Source organism: Phoenix dactylifera, chromosome 17 (assembly GCF_051530095.1).
Source record: "Phoenix dactylifera cultivar Ajwa chromosome 17, Ajwa_hap1_PhDact_Kaust_v1.1, whole genome shotgun sequence".
Classification (NCBI taxonomy): Eukaryota; Viridiplantae; Streptophyta; class Magnoliopsida; order Arecales; family Arecaceae; genus Phoenix; species Phoenix dactylifera.
The window spans coordinates 13,944,988-13,962,584 of record NC_143206.1 but is presented as its reverse complement, the minus strand read 5'-3'; the positions used below and the strand labels follow the sequence as shown (position 1 = coordinate 13,962,584).

General features: G+C 39.7%; 2 protein-coding genes and 1 non-coding gene across 3 annotated transcripts; 2 read left to right on the top strand and 1 right to left on the bottom strand.

The window, feature by feature from the left end:
* Nucleotides 1-2,701: 2,701 nt before the first annotated feature.
* LOC103704640 (phospholipase A1 PLIP2, chloroplastic-like) lies at nucleotides 2,702-7,550 on the bottom strand. Its single transcript, XM_088713340.2, has 5 exons — nucleotides 6,361-7,550; nucleotides 5,226-5,696; nucleotides 5,059-5,118; nucleotides 4,033-4,449; nucleotides 2,702-3,435 (listed from the first exon to the last, which is right to left on the bottom strand). Exons 1-5 carry the CDS (start codon nucleotides 7,006-7,008, stop codon nucleotides 2,857-2,859), a joined length of 2,175 nt encoding a protein of 724 aa, XP_088569466.1. The 5' UTR covers nucleotides 7,009-7,550; the 3' UTR covers nucleotides 2,702-2,856.
* Nucleotides 7,551-9,976: 2,426 nt separating this feature from the next.
* TRNAA-AGC (transfer RNA alanine (anticodon AGC)) lies at nucleotides 9,977-10,049 on the top strand. The gene has a single exon. It is a non-coding gene; the product is annotated as a tRNA-Ala (tRNA).
* Nucleotides 10,050-12,070: 2,021 nt separating this feature from the next.
* Nucleotides 12,071-13,544, top strand: LOC103704639 (uncharacterized). Its single transcript, XM_008788005.5, has 4 exons — nucleotides 12,071-12,308; nucleotides 12,536-12,591; nucleotides 12,798-13,023; nucleotides 13,183-13,544. The coding sequence occupies exons 1-4, from the start codon at nucleotides 12,209-12,211 to the stop codon at nucleotides 13,305-13,307; spliced, it is 507 nt and encodes a 168-aa protein (XP_008786227.3). The 5' UTR covers nucleotides 12,071-12,208; the 3' UTR covers nucleotides 13,308-13,544.
* Nucleotides 13,545-17,597: the final 4,053 nt, after the last annotated feature.

The window sequence follows — 17,597 nt, the reverse complement described above, 5'->3', positions numbered from 1 at the left end:
CTTCAAATGGACATCTTCATTGAAAATTTCAAATCCCAGTTTGCCATCGCTCCTATTCAAGTTCTCCAACATGTTAGCTTTCTGTAGGCAAAGCTCTTGCAATCAAGAACTGCACCCTGTTTTCGGCCAATTGATACACGGCCGAAGTTACAGGCGTACTACCAAATCTGATTAAAGATAATCAACAAAATGCAATGAAAAATATGCCATGCTCACAACAATACCTGAAAACTCATTTCCCTTTGCATGAATTGCAACAAAAACTTTGCCTTTATTTAGGCCAATTTATTGTTTACTTCTTCCAGCCCGGTCCAAATCTTTGCCCTTATTCAGGCTTATCTTGAACCTGATTGTAACCTGGTTGAGAAACCCACAACAATAACAGAGACATCATCAGGTAAATCCACAGGGATCTATCTCTCGGCGACATATAGCACCGCTATGGACTTGGCTTCGCAGCCTAACATGCAAAAATAACACACATCTTTTCTACCTAATTGGTCTTGTAACTTGAAACACACCAACTATATTTTCTCCTTGTGTTCTGCTACGTTTGTGTCATAATTGTAACAACTGGTTCGCAAAAGCTCTTGCTTCCTTGATCAAACTGCTCCCATTCCATTCAGCCAACTTTATGCACACTGCTCCAGCTCTAATTTGATCATGTGATTGAAAGTTTTGCAGAAGGGTTAGATTTGGCATTACACCCACAATCTGCCATTCTGGTTCAGCATTCACCTTGAGATGAATTGAGCATGTTCCATACGAATATATCGATAAGTACCAAAGATTTTCTAGAAAGAAATGTTATTAACATGGACGAAATTGGTCAGAACCTCAAATGTAGAATAGTCATTCTTTCACAAGTACGTCTTATGTGGGTAGCAAACAGAGTCCAACGTGTGAAATACGCACCTCCGAGTAAATAGATAGGCTTCAAAATATTGGCCAGACAAGCTGGCACCATAATTTGGCACAGCATTCTTTGATACAGCTGAAGACAAACACAAGGTTGACATCTACTTGGTCAGCATTGGAATCAAACATGCGAACTGCCAAAGGCACAAGCAAGAAAAATGAGCACTTTTAACTTTTTATTTCCAGTTATAATCTGATAAAAAGAATAAAAAAAAATACAGCATTTCAAGAAAAATCTAAATCACTCAAGTTGCCAGAGCCATGAAAGTTACACCTTGTAATTATAGGCAAGTCAGAGGAACCTATTTTCAGACATTCAAGCACGCCACTCACATCACATGCCTACATTTTGTCAAATGTGTATGCAGAGAGAAAGAATGGAGCTAAACCCCAGCTAATAATGCATGTTATACCTTAATCAATTCTCGAAATGCCTTTTCGGATCTTCCTCAATGTCCCGGCTATTAATGGAATGTGTAAGTGCAAGGTTAGCATGCAAAAGGTTGTTTTGGGAAATCTGTACTTGCGGTCAAATATGATCAATAGTTTTGCTCCATCTAACTATTTTCATGGTACCCAACAAATTTCAAAATTGAAGTTTGTTTTTATATACCTAAAAAACTGGGACTCGATAAGGAAATTATGGAGGTCACTGTAACCAATTAAGGGAGAATTTTCTTCTAATTGTATTATGGATGAGTTAAATAGGAAAAAGGCGCTCCTGGCATCACGAGTTACCTCTAGGTCTTGCTTATAATCATTTGTCAATACCAAAGCTCTTTTGCTATGAACTTCGCATCTAGTCATACACCATATAAAGTATTATCAATATGGAGCATATTTAGTTCATTCACTTTCAGCAAAGAATCGCAAGAGCAAACACAACTTGTGGTTGAGCTGGACAGTAGGCTTGTATGACCAAGTTGTACTATGATCTTCAAGAGGAACCACATCCATGGAAACTCTTTTAGCAGGCTGCATAAATAGCAGTCTAATTGATGAAACAATATGGCATATAATGACTGAATCATGTGTCTTCAAGCAAAAATAGTATAACAATTCAAGGATCAGAGTTTATGAACCTAACACACAAATCAAGGTTAACAAACTTACAGTGGGGACTCAGATAGTCAGCATACTATGGGATTCAATATTCGAAGCACTAATTTCATCTTCAGCTGCTACAAGGTGATTCCAACAGAACTTTCCTGAAACAGAGTTCATTAATTAAGATCTTAGCATGAGGCTATGGTAACACAATGAAAAGGATTAATCTTGCCAATAAGGAGTCCACTCATACCACAGATTGGAAATTAAAGGACTACATCACTATATGGAACTCAGTGGGTTGCAGAACCAGGAAGCTTAATCAAAGTGTAGCTTGGTCCATAGCTTTTCTCAGAAAAAAAAAGTCAGACAAAAGCAAAATGTTAAAATTTGCACATTCATATTTTATTCCTCTCATGTGAAAAAGGAAACAGGGAGCTTCGTACTTACCTATTCACTGGACAGATGTGATTAAGGCAAACAATATCCTTCTTGGAACATTGAGTAGAATCAGAAACAGAATTTGCTTGCAACTATGACTAATAGTGCATAAAAAACCTTTTTCTACAATAACAATACAAGAAATATTTTATAACATTCAAGAAAAATAGTTAGAAATAACCCATCCATCTATCTTACCTTATTTATTGATCAGATCTCCCTTACCATCACAAACAAATCAATAATGAGACATATTTCTGCTGATGCATCTAAATATAGATTATGACTGATATTACTGAAATAGCGAAATGATTATCGCCCCTTCATCATTCCAACTTTTTTCGTTGAAAGAATGTTTGAGTGCACCAATAAATAAAGAATGAACCACTTCAACAAATTACACCTACAAAACCGATTCTAATCATCTGATTTTTTTTTTTGATGAAATAATCATCTGAAATTAAAAATGGATAATGTGCGCAGGAGCAACACTCGTGCTGGGAACAAGAGCACAACTAGCATTTGTACATGCCGAGATGCAAACAGCCTTCCAAATTGCTTCAATGTCTCCTTTCCCCCATGAAGCACACCAGCAAAGCTGAAACGGTGTTTAGACGAAGTGGATGATCCAGCATGTTGGCCTGTGATAATACTAGCATGGAGGTCTTGTGTGGCTACAAGAGACCACCACACTTGGTGACGTCGTTCCCTCTTCGCCTTCCTGATGAGTTTGAGCTCCTGACGGATCACTCCACGGACTGACCTCAAGTAGGAATTCATGTTATGGTCTCTATAAACTGTCCCTTCAGAACCATATGCAGAACGATCACTTAGGATTTCAAGTGGGTGTGGAGTATTCATGAATACACAATGTGCAGCCTGCAACAGTCTTGCTGAATCATCTGAATCCAATAATGAGTTGCCCAAGAGGTAGAGGCCACTGCCTGGGGGAAGAAGATGGTGATGCGGGGAAAACTTTTCTTCAGGTTGAAGTATCAAAAGCTTCCCCATAGGAGCGTACAGCATTTTCTGTCGAGAAATTGTAGAAAAAAACTTGTGTCATTTTATGTAAATCTATGTTTTCATTAAAAAAAAAAGTAAATCTATGTAAATAAGAAGTAAGAGTCACCCATAAACAGACTGTCCAAAGCATGCAGTATTTGGTAAAGAACAGAGTAAATGATGATCTCTTGCCAACATTAGTTAACAAAAAGAGACAAATGGTGTAAACAAAGCTCTTATTTAATCAGCAGCAATTCTTTCCTCACCCCTACCCTTGAGAAACCAAAAAAATATTGGCAGCATCTCAAAACAGCAAAAACTACAAACAAAATAAAAAGGTCTGACAGGCACAACCATAGCTTTTAGGTCAATGGTTCCAGACCTCGCTGTTATGCAGTCAATAAAGTGGCGTAATGAGATTGAACAAATGCTAAATATTCTTTTTTTTTTCTTTTTCCCCTCTATGTTTTGTAACAGACCATAACCCTCACCAACCAACGAGCCCCATCCCATTCATACAATATCTTCACATACCTTCTAGTGGTTATGCAATTTGAATATCAAATGTAAGTTCACCATTAAAAAAAAAAAAACTAAATAATGCACTGGGAAAAAAAAGACTACCTGGTTCTTCAGACATGGATGATTGCGGAAGTTTCCATTGACAGCCTTCAGAATCTTAGCTACATGATCTGGGTAGTTGCAAGAGAAGGCTCGAGGAACAATATCTCTATGCAATGTTATGGCTTGGACATGACTTTTAGGCAATCCCAATTTCTGAAGCAAGTAATCACCTCCGCACATGATGGATGGTGCGCCAAATGTGATAACAGGCAGTAAGGATGAGGCAGGTGCTTCTCCCCGTATCAATAACATGAGACTCAGAAGCAGTGCAAGGCTTCCACCAAGAGAATGGCCAGTGAAGCGGAGATTTGCAGAGTTACCATGAGATCGTAAGTGAGCTCGAATTTCTGGTAGCATCCGTTGATAAATCCCCTTGGCAGCCTCATAGATGCCTCTATGTACGAGGACATCCAGTCCCTAGATTACCATAAAATAAAGGCCCAGATGAGTGAAGTGCAACAGATGGAGAATGATTTTGCTATAACAAAGTGATTTAAAAGTTGCACGATGTAACCCATAATCCCTGTCATCCTAAGGGCAGGTCTATACGGAAAAACACAATTGCTTCTAACATTATGACACATCTGCTATCCAAGAAGAAGATGAAATGTTGAAGGAAAAAAAAAATCAAGATTTTCTACATCCATGTGCTGCTACCGCAGCGAAATGGCACGGAAAGCTGTGGCATACTGAAACCATTATATATTTCAGGTTCATGTTCTTTTCCCATCAACATGAAATAATGGCTTCTTAGCTTCCAACCGGGCCTATTCATCGTCAGAACTGAATCTCTATCCATTATGCTTCATAACTTTGTCACATAACAGCTCATGCCTGACTAAAACTTTTCCCCACAAAAACAAAGATGAGCACAGCCAAACAATGGGCCCAGATCTAAATTTCTCAAGATAATAGACACAGAAAACTCTACAGGAAATATAAAAATCAAGTAAAAAAGGGAAATCAAATATTCTACAAAAAGACACTTAAAGCACTAACAAAAAAGATGATTCTGAGAAGTATTACCTCAAACTGAATAGGTTCAAATAAAAGATTTGCTCGCCAAGAAGCCAGCGACTCGGAACCCTGCACATTGAAATATTTAAAATCAATTCAATCTATCACTGAATGGCCTGCCTGAACAGAAAGCATAATACTCCACATATAAAGATATCTAAAGAAAGGAATTTCACCTGAATGACAAAGTATCTTGTACTGCTGCTATCATCATCACATATAAACCACTCACAAGGCAAGGAATGCGATGAGTTCAAGTCTTTGGCAACGGCTTGTTTCATCTCCTCCTTCCCAGCAACCATGGCAGTGACCGAATTCGTAGTGGCCACAAAGGAGGCCTCCTCAGAACTCACAAGATCACCTTCCACTTCATCTTCTCTGCCTTCTTCAGTTGAATCCCTTGCCCTCTCTTTTGTCTGAAATTGCAGATAGGAGGCAGCAGATGCTGCAATCTGATAGGCAGTAGATGCGCTTATTGGAGAACCATTTTCCTGCTGTTTCCCATTCCCCTCTCCTTCACCAGTCACCTCATTCGGTTCTTGGTCTTGAGATGGCATCCGAACCTTATCAGAACTTGAAGACTTGCCTTTTTTCTCCAATGATGAAGACACAAATCGTAATGCATGGTATTTCAGGAGGTTTTTAGGCTGAAGAAAGAGAAAAGCAACTCATAAAAACCGAACCTCTTAGAGATTTTCTCTTCAGAAGTTAAAAAGATACTTAAAAGAAGGTGTACAGCAGTTGAGATTTAGGTGGGAAATACTTGTCCTGGTCATATGCCTTCACATTAACAGTGGATGATATGAGTCATGCAATCGAGATACCACAACAATTTTAAACACCCATTACAGAAATCAGGCAGAAAAAATTATTTTGAAAACCAAACTTTTTATTAAAAAAATCAACGAACACCTACATTGATGCCAAACCTGTCCTTCCATCCTCAAATTTTCTACCAGATCTTAGAATACACAAATGGATATATTGATCTCTATTAAAAAACCCATGAACCTTAAAATTATTGGGGTAAGTTAATAAGAGATCACAAAATGGAAATGGAATCATGCTTTCCTTGAAGAAACCTCAAATTTCACCGATCCAAGAGCCCTAATCTCCACCACGGAGTAATTTCATCAAACTTAAACCGCACGGAAGCAGGCAAAACAAAAGATCTCTAGTCAAAATCCAAACTTTTCCACCTGGGCAGAGCAGAAGAATCCAAAAGACCAATTCTTTTTTCTCACAAAAAAATGCCACAATATCAGAAACTTAACGATCTGATGAATTGGTGGGAAATCGTCGAATTGGTACCTTGATCTTGGGAATGATATAGGCGAGGTTACCAAGGTACGACAACTTGGCATAGAGCTCCACCTCTGCCATCGGTACCCTTCGGAGCAACCTCGAGAAGGACTCCCTATCGAACACAACGGGCTCCTCATCTCCTTCCCCGACGACGCACCCCTCCAAACCATCGCCACCGCCGCACCCAACGCACCGATCTCCCTCCTCCACCGCTGCCACCGCCGGATCACCGCCGGCCACTACCTCCTCCCTCTTCTCCAACCCTCCTCCTCCTTCCCCCTCCTCCGCCGACAGTGACCGCACCCGCAATATATTCAGCACCCAATTCCCCCTCCGCCGCTCCACCACAGCCGCCGCCGCCGCCTCCTCGCCGCCGCCCGTTTTCTCCTCCGCGATAACCTCTACCCTTCCCGCCTCCAATGCTCCTCCTCCTCCTCCTTCTCCCCCTCCCGGCCACAGCCTCCGCAACAGCCGCGGGAACAAATACGACTGCGGCGATGGCACCGCCGCTGTCTCCACCGCGCTCCCGCCGCCGGCGTCGCGCGGCGCCACCGCGCTGACCTTCGCCGACGGCTGGTGATGGTGGCCGTGGGCGTCGACGCCGACGGCGAGTCCTGGCGGTGCAATTCCTCTGATCAACCTCAATGCGTCCATCCCGACCGTCCGATCGCCGAGAATCCCAAAATTAAAGCAGCGCAAGAGAGTGCGAAAGGGAAAAGACAGCCTCCCGAAAATAAAGAGAATCAATCTTTGGTCCCTCCAGTGAAAAGGAGAAAAGGATTTCCTGAAAACGCGAAGACTTTGGAGCTGTGAGCTTTCTCCTGTAAAGGTGCGTCCCTATAATTCGGTATGGGATGTTACAAAAGTTTTATGCCATACTTTGGAGTCGTGAGCTTCCTTCTATAAAAGTTTGTAGGGAGAGAAATGCGAGAGGCGGGCAGCGGTTGGGGGATGGAGACATGGAGTCTTTATAACGGGCGGAGATTGGCCGACTGGGCTTTTTTTCTTTTCTTTTTCTACTTCTTTCTTTTCTTTTCTTTTCTTTTCTTTTCTTTTCTTTTCTTTTTAATTTTAATTTACTTTTCACATCATACAGTCGTAAGTACATTCAACATAGTCACCATACAAAATACGCTCTAGTGCCAATGGTACATGCTCTGATACCCCTATGCGACAGCCCCAGAATGATATGCTGCGAAAAAAGCGATCTAATCTGCCGTACTATTCGTTTTTCGAAATACATCTATGACGCTAGAAGAATCAGACGTTTCCAAAAAATGGCAAATATCACTGTTTAAAGAATACAAATCTGTCTTCTCAAGAAAGATTCGTCGTGCATCTAGATACATTCTAGGACAAGATCCTTTCATACCGCACGCAGCTCCGCCACTGAAACAGGCTTGAATCCTCTTTAATCACAAAACTCACGCTGAATGGGGGGTGGGCGGGGGTGTCGCAAACGCGACCGGGACGCGTCGCATATGGAGAACGGAACACGTCATGAGCTGGACTCTAGTCCCGGTATGGGGGAACCAAGAAAGGCGTGTTGCACCGGAAAAAATATATATATATGGGAGACGTGACGTGCCCTGTTACTGTTATACCTACGTGCGGGACGCGAAAACAAAAGAGCCTGAAATACTTCTCTCGTATCAACAAAGAAATACTTCTCTCGTAATTTGATATATATCCAGAACTTTGGCACATGCAATACCATTACAATGCGAGAGAGAGAGAGAGAGAGAGAGAGAGAGAGGAGTCATGACACGTTGTTCCATTAGATAAGACTGATGGATGGCTAGATCCATCAGCTGTTTTGTGTTTTAATTTTGAGAAAGAATTAAAATTAATTTTATCCTCTTCAAAAATTTTAAAACTTCTTTTTTTTTAAGTCTCATATCGGAAAGTAAGCCTTCTTGAAATCCCATCCCATTAAGCTTAAGTGGAGCTTTGAGATACACATGTTCACGCTTGGCTTCAGGAGTCTATCCCTTTAGTAGTAAGTTTTATCCCATTGTGCTCTATCGGTTCCTCCACATAAGAGATTTTAAGACTTTTGTAGAGACTGCTTAAAATACCTAAACCAATTTAGGCTGCCCATGTTGTCACACGAAACCTTCCTATTCTCATGTTGGACTACCTGGAGCTTCTAGCTTAAAAGCAATCTTGGTCTATCCAATAAGCAATTCTTATCCAAAGTCATTACTTTTGTTGGCAGGGTAGGACATCGAATTAGTTAGTTAACATGGTTTGCTCATAAAACAAGATCTCGGTCTGAATTACACCTTTAAGTTCAGTATTTTCAACGAACCAAATCCAAACAATAGTTGAGTTGCAAAAATAAGTATAGGCTTGAGACTGGCTCCAAATTTAGCTTGTACAAGTTCCCTGGAGAACCAATCTCAGCTAATTAGCGGGTTAGCATCTTCTCCATAGGAGAAGGTTATCCTCACCATATTTTTCCAAAAAAGTCATTATCTTAGCTCCGCAATTTAAGAACTCAAACCAAGCTTAATCAATCTTTTAGTCTAGCTCTACTCACCTCAAACAATGCAAAGGTTGGCTTTGCTCGATTAGCTGTTGTTAGATAGATCTACATCTAATTAGATTCATTGTTTTGGTGATTCTCTCTATTTTATTTCTCAGAAAAGAATTGTGTGGTGACTTGGACATATGGAGAGCTTAAGGGGTCAGCTTACCTGGCCGCATACACATATTCTAGGTTGCTTGATCTTTTTGTAAAAGATATGACTATGTAGTGCATGGTTTCATAAGAGCTATTATACTCTTGCTTTCTCTCCTACAATGTTGTTTTTTTGGAGAAATTATTAGTTAAATCAGGTCTACCAGCTCAACAGTTGACCTATCTAACCACGAACCAACATGCAGAGGGAAAAGGGTGCAATGCATGAATGTTAATTTGTGGTTGGATTGGTCCACCAACTCAGCGGTAGACTTGGTCCACCAACTTAGCGGACTTGGTCCAATTAAATTTTTTTTTGTTTCTTTGGTCCTTCAAAACTTAGCATGGTTGAATCCTCCGGCAGATTTGTAGATATTAAAACCCACCAAACATACACAACTTCATTGCAAGTGTCCCCGGCTTTCCTTACTTTAGACTTTTAAAAATGGTTAATCGACGGTCAATCTTTTTTATGCAACCAGAGCAGCCACTAAATGACACCATCCTCAGGTCTCAACGATAACCGTGCAGAGATTTATTCGAGCATGGGTCTACTCTTCTTCACATTAATAAGGGGGGCAGCGTTTGGTGAGCGGAGATATTAGTACGAGCATCCATTAATCTTTTTTCTGCATTGATTAGGGGAAGAAACTAAGATGTGCAAGTTTTCTTTCAAGCATTTTCTATATCCTTCAAGGCTGCTAGTGTGAGCAGTGCAAAGGGCCAAAGGCTCAACTTTGATCACAAGTGACTACCTTCTCATTTCCTAAATAGTTACAAAGCGTTCAAATGCTATAACAATGGAGCCTGCAGGGGACTCAAATCTGATACCACCCGTTCTCTGGTGACGACGAAAAAAAAAAAAAAAAGGGAAACGATAGGGTAAAGTAGCTCTGGGATCAATGATGGTATGTACAAATTAGGAGATATCACGTCGATGGGGATGTAGCTCAGATGGTAGAGCGCTCGCTTAGCATGCGAGAGGTACGGGGATCGATACCCCGCATCTCCAACTTCGGCATTGTTTTTATTCTTGTTTCCTATTTCTAAAATAAAATTACTTAAATTGAGATAAAAACACATACTTGATATTATTGTTTTTATCTTTTGTTTTTCAAAAACCACTTTATAGAAAAATAAAATAAAAATTATTTTTAATATATATATATATATATATATATATATATATGAATAGCCTTCTCATCAATACCTTCTTGGCCCATTCTCACTATCTTTTCCAATTGAATCAAGGTTCAACTTGAAAAATTCAAAACTCAATATTTGTTTCCATAAACTAGGATCATGCTTCAGTTACCATCCGTGACAGTTTAGATGCCATTTAGGTCTGCCATGCAGTGCGAACAAAAGTTTCCACTGGAGTGGACCGCCACAGATGTTTATATTTTATTATTAAAAAAAAATCATTGGTGAATGTAGTCAAGGCCCCATGAGTTCATTTATTTTGGCAGATGAGGCACCGTGGTATTAATCTATTAGCATAGTCAGATAGAAAGTTCAAGAACACTGAAAGATAAATCAAGATTTATGCGCATTAGAGAGACAAATAGGGCTGCGGACTGAATGGCTTCGTATATGGTCAGTCATTCCAGAGGCATCCTGTTGGTAGGATGAGGGAAGTTGCCTATAGTGCTTCGAAACTTGTTATTTTCTGATTTTATTAGATGTATTTATACTAAAAAATATATGAATTATTTATTTTTAAGAAAAAAAAAGATAAACTAGGATGCCTCCAAGAACAACTGACCCCTATTTGGCTAGGCTTTTAAGTGAACCATGAACTGTGATAAATGCTAACGTTGCCATTAAAAATGGCTGTGATGAAAGGCAATTACATGCCTAAAATCTCAACAATAATTTGTGATGGACTGCTTCCAATAATTAAAATTTTCATGCATAGCCACATTGTAACAGTTAGCTTACCGGACTTTGGTTGCGGACCGAACCAGCGCGACCAGGGTTACACACATTACCACTCATAAAACGTCATATTTCGTGAGGCCTAAGTGGTTGTTTTATGTATATGATGACCTTAGCTCGAGGGAGAGATAGAGACAGCATGGATGAGCAAAAAAGTTCTAAACTAAGCCTTTGGGCCCCAGGCATGACACAAGGATCCAGGAAGAATCCAAACCTTACATTCGACAACCAAAAGAATCCAAACCTTAGATTCCATTATATATATAGCTATTACAAAATAATATAGCTAACCTGGTTACGTAGACTTCTAGAACCACATGGAAGTTTACAAAGAATAACATAGTGAGAGGTCTATTAAATTTAGATGGTGTGATTTTATGAATTATGATTAATTATAAAAGATAGCATTAGCAGAATGATCACCAAATTTTTTAACTTGAACGAGTTAAGATCTTAAATAAAAAAATTGATAATATGCTCTTTTTTTTATACTTGTCGATCCAATCGAATCATAAAAAAAATTAGGAAGTTTGAGAGGAGTTTTGTTTGTTTTTAACCGCCTTTTAGAGTATATATCTTTCTAAATTTATGAAACTATATAAATATTCTCACTAAATTGTTATTTACGTGCATATCTAGACGATTGAAAGTCAAAGGGGAAAAGCATGGGAGAAGCCAAGGGAGGTTGCTCACTTTTCCCCACCAAATCTCACCCTCCCCCTTCTACTAGCAACAGAGAGCAACTACTAAATCTAAAACCTCACTCCAACCCATCTCAAATTACCAAAGCATCCCCATCCCCTTAAACTTATTCCATTCATTTGTTCCCAATTCCTCTCCTTTCTGATCCAACCATCCATCAAGACCGTCTAATTACTGAGTCACACCGGAGATCACACAAGGCTTGAAAGTACTTCAACAGTATCATTAGCCAACTTCCTAAAAATATTGGCTCACTTAATGCAAACTAATCGATAAAGAAATTTAGCACAGATCTTAAGAAAATATCAAAATAATGATATGAGGGGCGTTTTTGTCATCTTGGGATGAATTGGGTGGCACCCATGTACTAGAAAGAAGGTAAGATACAGAAACAGATGAGAAGAATGATACAAAGAAATTAATAGGTTAATGTGATTATATTAGACTTTTCTCCCCCTTACTAACATTAGGAGGCAATATGATTATAAATTCAAGCACCATCTCTCCATTTCTCTCTTAACATGATCTGGAATGCTCAAGTACCCTTCTCCAATGGCTTCCCCTCTAACCCTCAGATGCTGGTGCTTCCTCTTAGCTCTGCTCTGGTTGTCTACTAAATGTTGCAAGTCAGGTATGCATGCTCCTTTCCAAAAGCAGTCTTGTTTCCTCTGTCCTATATTTTGTTGCATGTAACTAAAAATATGTTTCTATGGTCACCATGCCAAGATTTTATGTCTTCATAGATAATAATTTCCACACCAGTTAATGTTGTTGCGGGCTAAAAGCATGCCACCAAATTTTTCACCTTTGGAGGATTTTTTTTTTTAAGCTATCTGATTGCTATGTGGAATCATGCAGAGCAGAATGCAGTGGACATTGTCGCGAAAGCATTAATATGCTTCAACAATCAGTATGTGAGTGCAGAATACAATCATCCACATATATTTTAAGACAGTATCTAACTTGTAATGAACATGCCAATTGTAAGCAAAGCCCAACTTAATTACAAATACTATATATAAGTGAATCCTCAATGATTTAAAGTTTCAGATAATTTTACGAGACCTCTTACTTATGTTTACATCTCTTTTCATATTTAATTCTGCATGGGATTTTAAAGGTCTACAGCAGCTGCCATGAATCCTATAGACTAAGTGCGGAGGGAACCATCCATGTCCCCCCACAGGCAACCGAGGAGTACTGCAATGGTCCATGTCTGGTTGAGACGAAGCTTGTGCTCCAATGCGTGGATAACATACTGTACAACTTCCAATTTTACAATGGTGCAACAGTTCAAGATGTGAAGTACGCTCTCAACACTGGATGTGGTCATACCAGCAAGAGAGGTAGGAAATGATCCCATCATCAACTCCTTCATAAGCATAGAAAGGAATTTTCAGCATGAATCCCAAAAGTTTTGCATGGTTATAGGGCATATCTTTATTCAATTACTCTCTTTTTTTTGTTATCCTTATTCAATTGTTTTCTTTCTTGTTCTCGGCCAGGGGACTTCAGTGTTTTGGAACGCTCGGAAGGTGATGAAGGTGAACATGGTTACCATGGCCATGGGAACAAGCTGGGCATTTCTGTGTACTTGATGTTGCTCTTAGGTTGTGTTCTGCTTCTTTGAGGCTTGGGATGCTATCATTCTGCTGAAGTTAGAAGACTAGTCTTGTATGTAATATGGGTATTTTTGTGAACTTATTCGAGTATTCAGTTCTCTTTATTCAAGTCTCTTACATTCAATTAGTGCCCCAGAATTAAGAGTTAAATGGGGAAAGCTAATTGATATACGTAAAACCCCTCTTGCAAATCATTCTGTTACTGTACAATCTCTCTCTTGATGAGAACAATAAGTAATTTAACCTACAGATTCAGCTGCGGATGACATGCAACATCGCCGTGATGGCGAAGCTGACCTCAGGCTAACCCAGTCTTTTCCACTTCAGGGCTTGGATTTTTTTTCTTTTTTTTTTGGTACTACTGTAACTCATATCAACTAGGCGTGCATGAGTTTTACCGTCAGAGTCTACAGAAATAAGAATACATAAAAGTAAAAAAGTGAAGTTAGTTCCCTATCCATAAAACCTCTTCGGAGTGGTAAGCAGCTAGAGTTGCTCGCTACTTTAGAGAGTTTATCTAGACTTGTGCTGTTTGAGCTTTCTTCTTCATTGTATCATTTTATTTTTTTCTGCCTTTGCAGATTGTACCTATATAAGAGGTATTGAAATGATATTTTTATATAAAAAAGGAAAAAAAAAAAACAACTTTTCACAATAGAACTAAATTGATGTCCAATTTAGATCTATTGTGTATGTGTGCGTGCGGCACCGTGGAGGTCCGGTTCTCTCCATGCCCCAAGGGACCGAAAAAAGAAGGCATGGTGGGTTTACGGCATTTAATAGAGCCAGATAGGCTATGGACCTGGTGATGGAGCAACCTCTTCACGATAATAAGTAGAGCCTTGATGGCTGCACGGGGACCATGAAATGACTAGAGAGAACTTGATGGACTTAAACGATGGAATATTAGATTATTAGTGGACCCACGGATTGAAGTCCAGATCAATGACATGCACCCAACGACCAAACGTAGTTTTCCACTTAAATCACACGGTTCCGGAAAGCAAGGCTACAAGTATATTCGACAACTTGGACCGGTTGTACATTAATTGCAATAAGACTACCCTAAATCCTCTAGACCAAACTGGCGGTGCTTGCAACATGCACAATAAAAAAAAATAATGAGATAAATGGAAGTTGCTTTCATCTTGGCAAGAGATTGTTCGACGTTTGGCTGGTTGCATCTGGTTTTGCAACTCTCACAACGTATTAAATGTGGTGAAAGAATAAAGTTTTTGGTCTAATGCAGCATCGTCATAGTGAGCTAAGTGTTGCCTCATCAATGGTCGTATCCCAACCCCAGCCCCATAAATAAATAAATAAATAAATAACATTATCATGGCTCTCAAATGTTCCAACATTTGAGCTGAACGAATTCTAGTGGCACTAGAATCATTTGAAGAGAATAATGGCTGTATTTTTTCAAGGGAAGAAATTTTTGTCATTCTTTGTTTGCATTGGGAGATGTTTCACTTCAAATGTGTCAAGAACTAACAAATTATATATATGTATGGTTACCTTAACTCCATAGATAGAGGATATGGAAAATTTACGTAGCTCCCGATACAATTTCAAGACTTTCTACCAAAGCTAATTACTTGGTGCTCACGATGGAGCACCATGAATGGCTCAAATGCCAACATCAAGCTGACTTGTGAATTGCACGGACCTCTTCATGCCACATTGGACTGCAAGCATCCACGAAACAGCATTAAGCACCATGGGAACACCGGTCATCACCATGCATAGTGTTGTGGGGGGTGCACCCGAATTTAGTCCCACATCGGCTAGTAGCGGAAAGATTCTGTGCCTTAAATGGGGGGTGGAAATCCTTTCCTCTCGAGGGCCCTTTTGTGGGACAAAACCGTAAGGGCACCAGTCTCCCTCCGTCTGCGCTGGACGCGCGGGCCGGAGCGCCCAAAGCGGACAATACCTCGGGAGGAACGCAGTCCTCTTTTTCTGCTAGCTTAATGTGGGCTAACTGTTGCGTGAGGCTCCGGCCAAAGCGTCCGTCCCCGCAACAGATTGGCGCTAGAAGGAGGGGACGCGCCCCTTGCCGCAGACTACCCCCTAGGACTGGGAGGCGCCACAGGAACCTCACGCAACAGTTAGCCCACATTAAGCTAGCAGAGAAAGAGGACTGCGTTCCTCCCGAGGTATTGTCCGCTTTGGGCGCTCCGGCCCACGCGTCCAGCGCAGACGGGGGGAGACTGGTGCCCTCACGGTTTTGTTCCACAAAAGAGCCCTCGAGAGGAAAGGATTTCCACCCTCCATTTAAGGCACAAAACCTTTCCGCTACTAGCCGATGTGGGACTAAATTCGGGTGCACCCCCCACAACACATAGATTACTGGTCGTCGCCATTCACAAGCCTCATGCACAGTTGGTAACGGCAACCAATCAGATGGCTAAATATCTCTCTCATCACACGCAGACACACGCAAACATATGTATTAAATAATTGTTTTCCTCTATTGTATACTTGAGGCTTGGCACATGATACATTGTTGCCAAATGTCACCCTAAAAAATTAGCTGGAGGGTATTATATAGGTTTCTTAGTTTTGTATAAGTACCAAAAATTTTGCTAACAAATAACAAATGTGGGATTAAATACAAGCTTTATCTTATCAATATTTTGCTAGCTTTGTTATTGAGAAAAAGAAGACAAACCCTATCAAAAAAAGTTTTAAAAATTAACAAAGAAAGGTAACAAGTCACCTAATGTCACAATATAGGTCTCCTTTGCATGACCTAATTAATGTATTCTCGGTTAGGAGAACCTAGAATTATATAATGTTGAAATTAATAAAGTTGATTTTTCAAAATAGTCTAGCTACATAATTAATCTAGGTTCATGCATGGTTTATTAATATATTTATTTTACTTATCCATCGTTGCATCTTCTTATACTATCTCTTCATTTTTCTTGGCAGTATTGATTACGTATGATTAGCGTAAATGTATATACTAGAAGTCTTAATCGAGTTTATAAAGTACCTCTCCCATCAGTTGTATCTGAACATATAACCATAAGTTGAGTATTCTCCATCATTGTATCGAGTTGCGTCAATTATTTGTTCGCTCTTATTCATCTTTGGAGGTCTCTCCTGGTTGGCGGTCTTGGGCCGGTATGTGAATGTCTGAAATTTGAAGGCTAGCTAAAAACTTTTAAGATTCCCCAGTCATGATCATATCTGGTCGATCTCACACGGACAGGGATGCGAAACAGCATTGGCGTGTGCTGTTTGCTCCGCCACGATCACACTCCATATGGCTGTCTCTTGGGTGTTGGGAGGAATTGCTCGCAACGTGCACTTTAAATTGTGATGGAATTGTGTTTGAGTAAAGAACAAAACTGAGGTTAATTACTCGAAGTGGTGACAACCAGCTTTAGCTTTCATAAGGAAAAAGAGAGAGAAAGGTAGCAAAGTGACATCTCTACAAGAAAAGCCAGGTGGAATTCTGGAAGGTTGGATGTCTAATTCTATAATTACTTCAGCCTAAGTCTTATTCAAGCCCATGCCCCTCCCATTAAATTCCGCAGTATGTATTAAAGAAAGGCTACAAGCTCAGACGCATTGCCGACATTGAGTGGAATTGGTCCCAGAACTTTCTTTTTTTCATAAAAATATTTCTAAAATTTTTTTTTGCTAGAGCGAATGACTCATTATCGAAATCATTTCTGCACTAAAAGGATTGAACTCAAAAATGTTTCAAGAGATGGGCCTTTCACAATCGCAGCGAAAGTACAATTTAAAGTTCTAAGATTGCCGAGGTTCATTATGTTTTCCTTTTTCTCAAATAAGAGCATGCTAGGTTCAATTTCTGTGGCAAAAATTAAAGTGTACATAATATCAACATTTGAGAAACCAAGACCACCGGCTCCTCCAAGTCAAGCATATGCCGTTTTCTGCAATTTTCAAATTGAATACAATGAGCTTCTTAAGTATCATGGAGGTTTTGTTTAACATCTCAAAAAAAAAAAAGGAATATATATCTTACAATACTTCAATCACAGATCTCTTAATTATTTGTACTATCTCTAGTTTCAGAAATAAAAAAATTATTTAAGAACAACTAATAAATGGACTCCGGAAAAAAGGAACTACCAATATATGATTGTAAAGAGAAATTAATATGCTTAGGCGACCAACATATACTAAGGCTTCTAATGCTTATGCATAAGAATTGACCGAGCACATCCCAAACATTAGATTGACAAGTAAGTGCATGATTTTAGAAGAACCCACCAACACAATACAATAGAGGATGGTTTGCCATGAGATTGTCTATGATT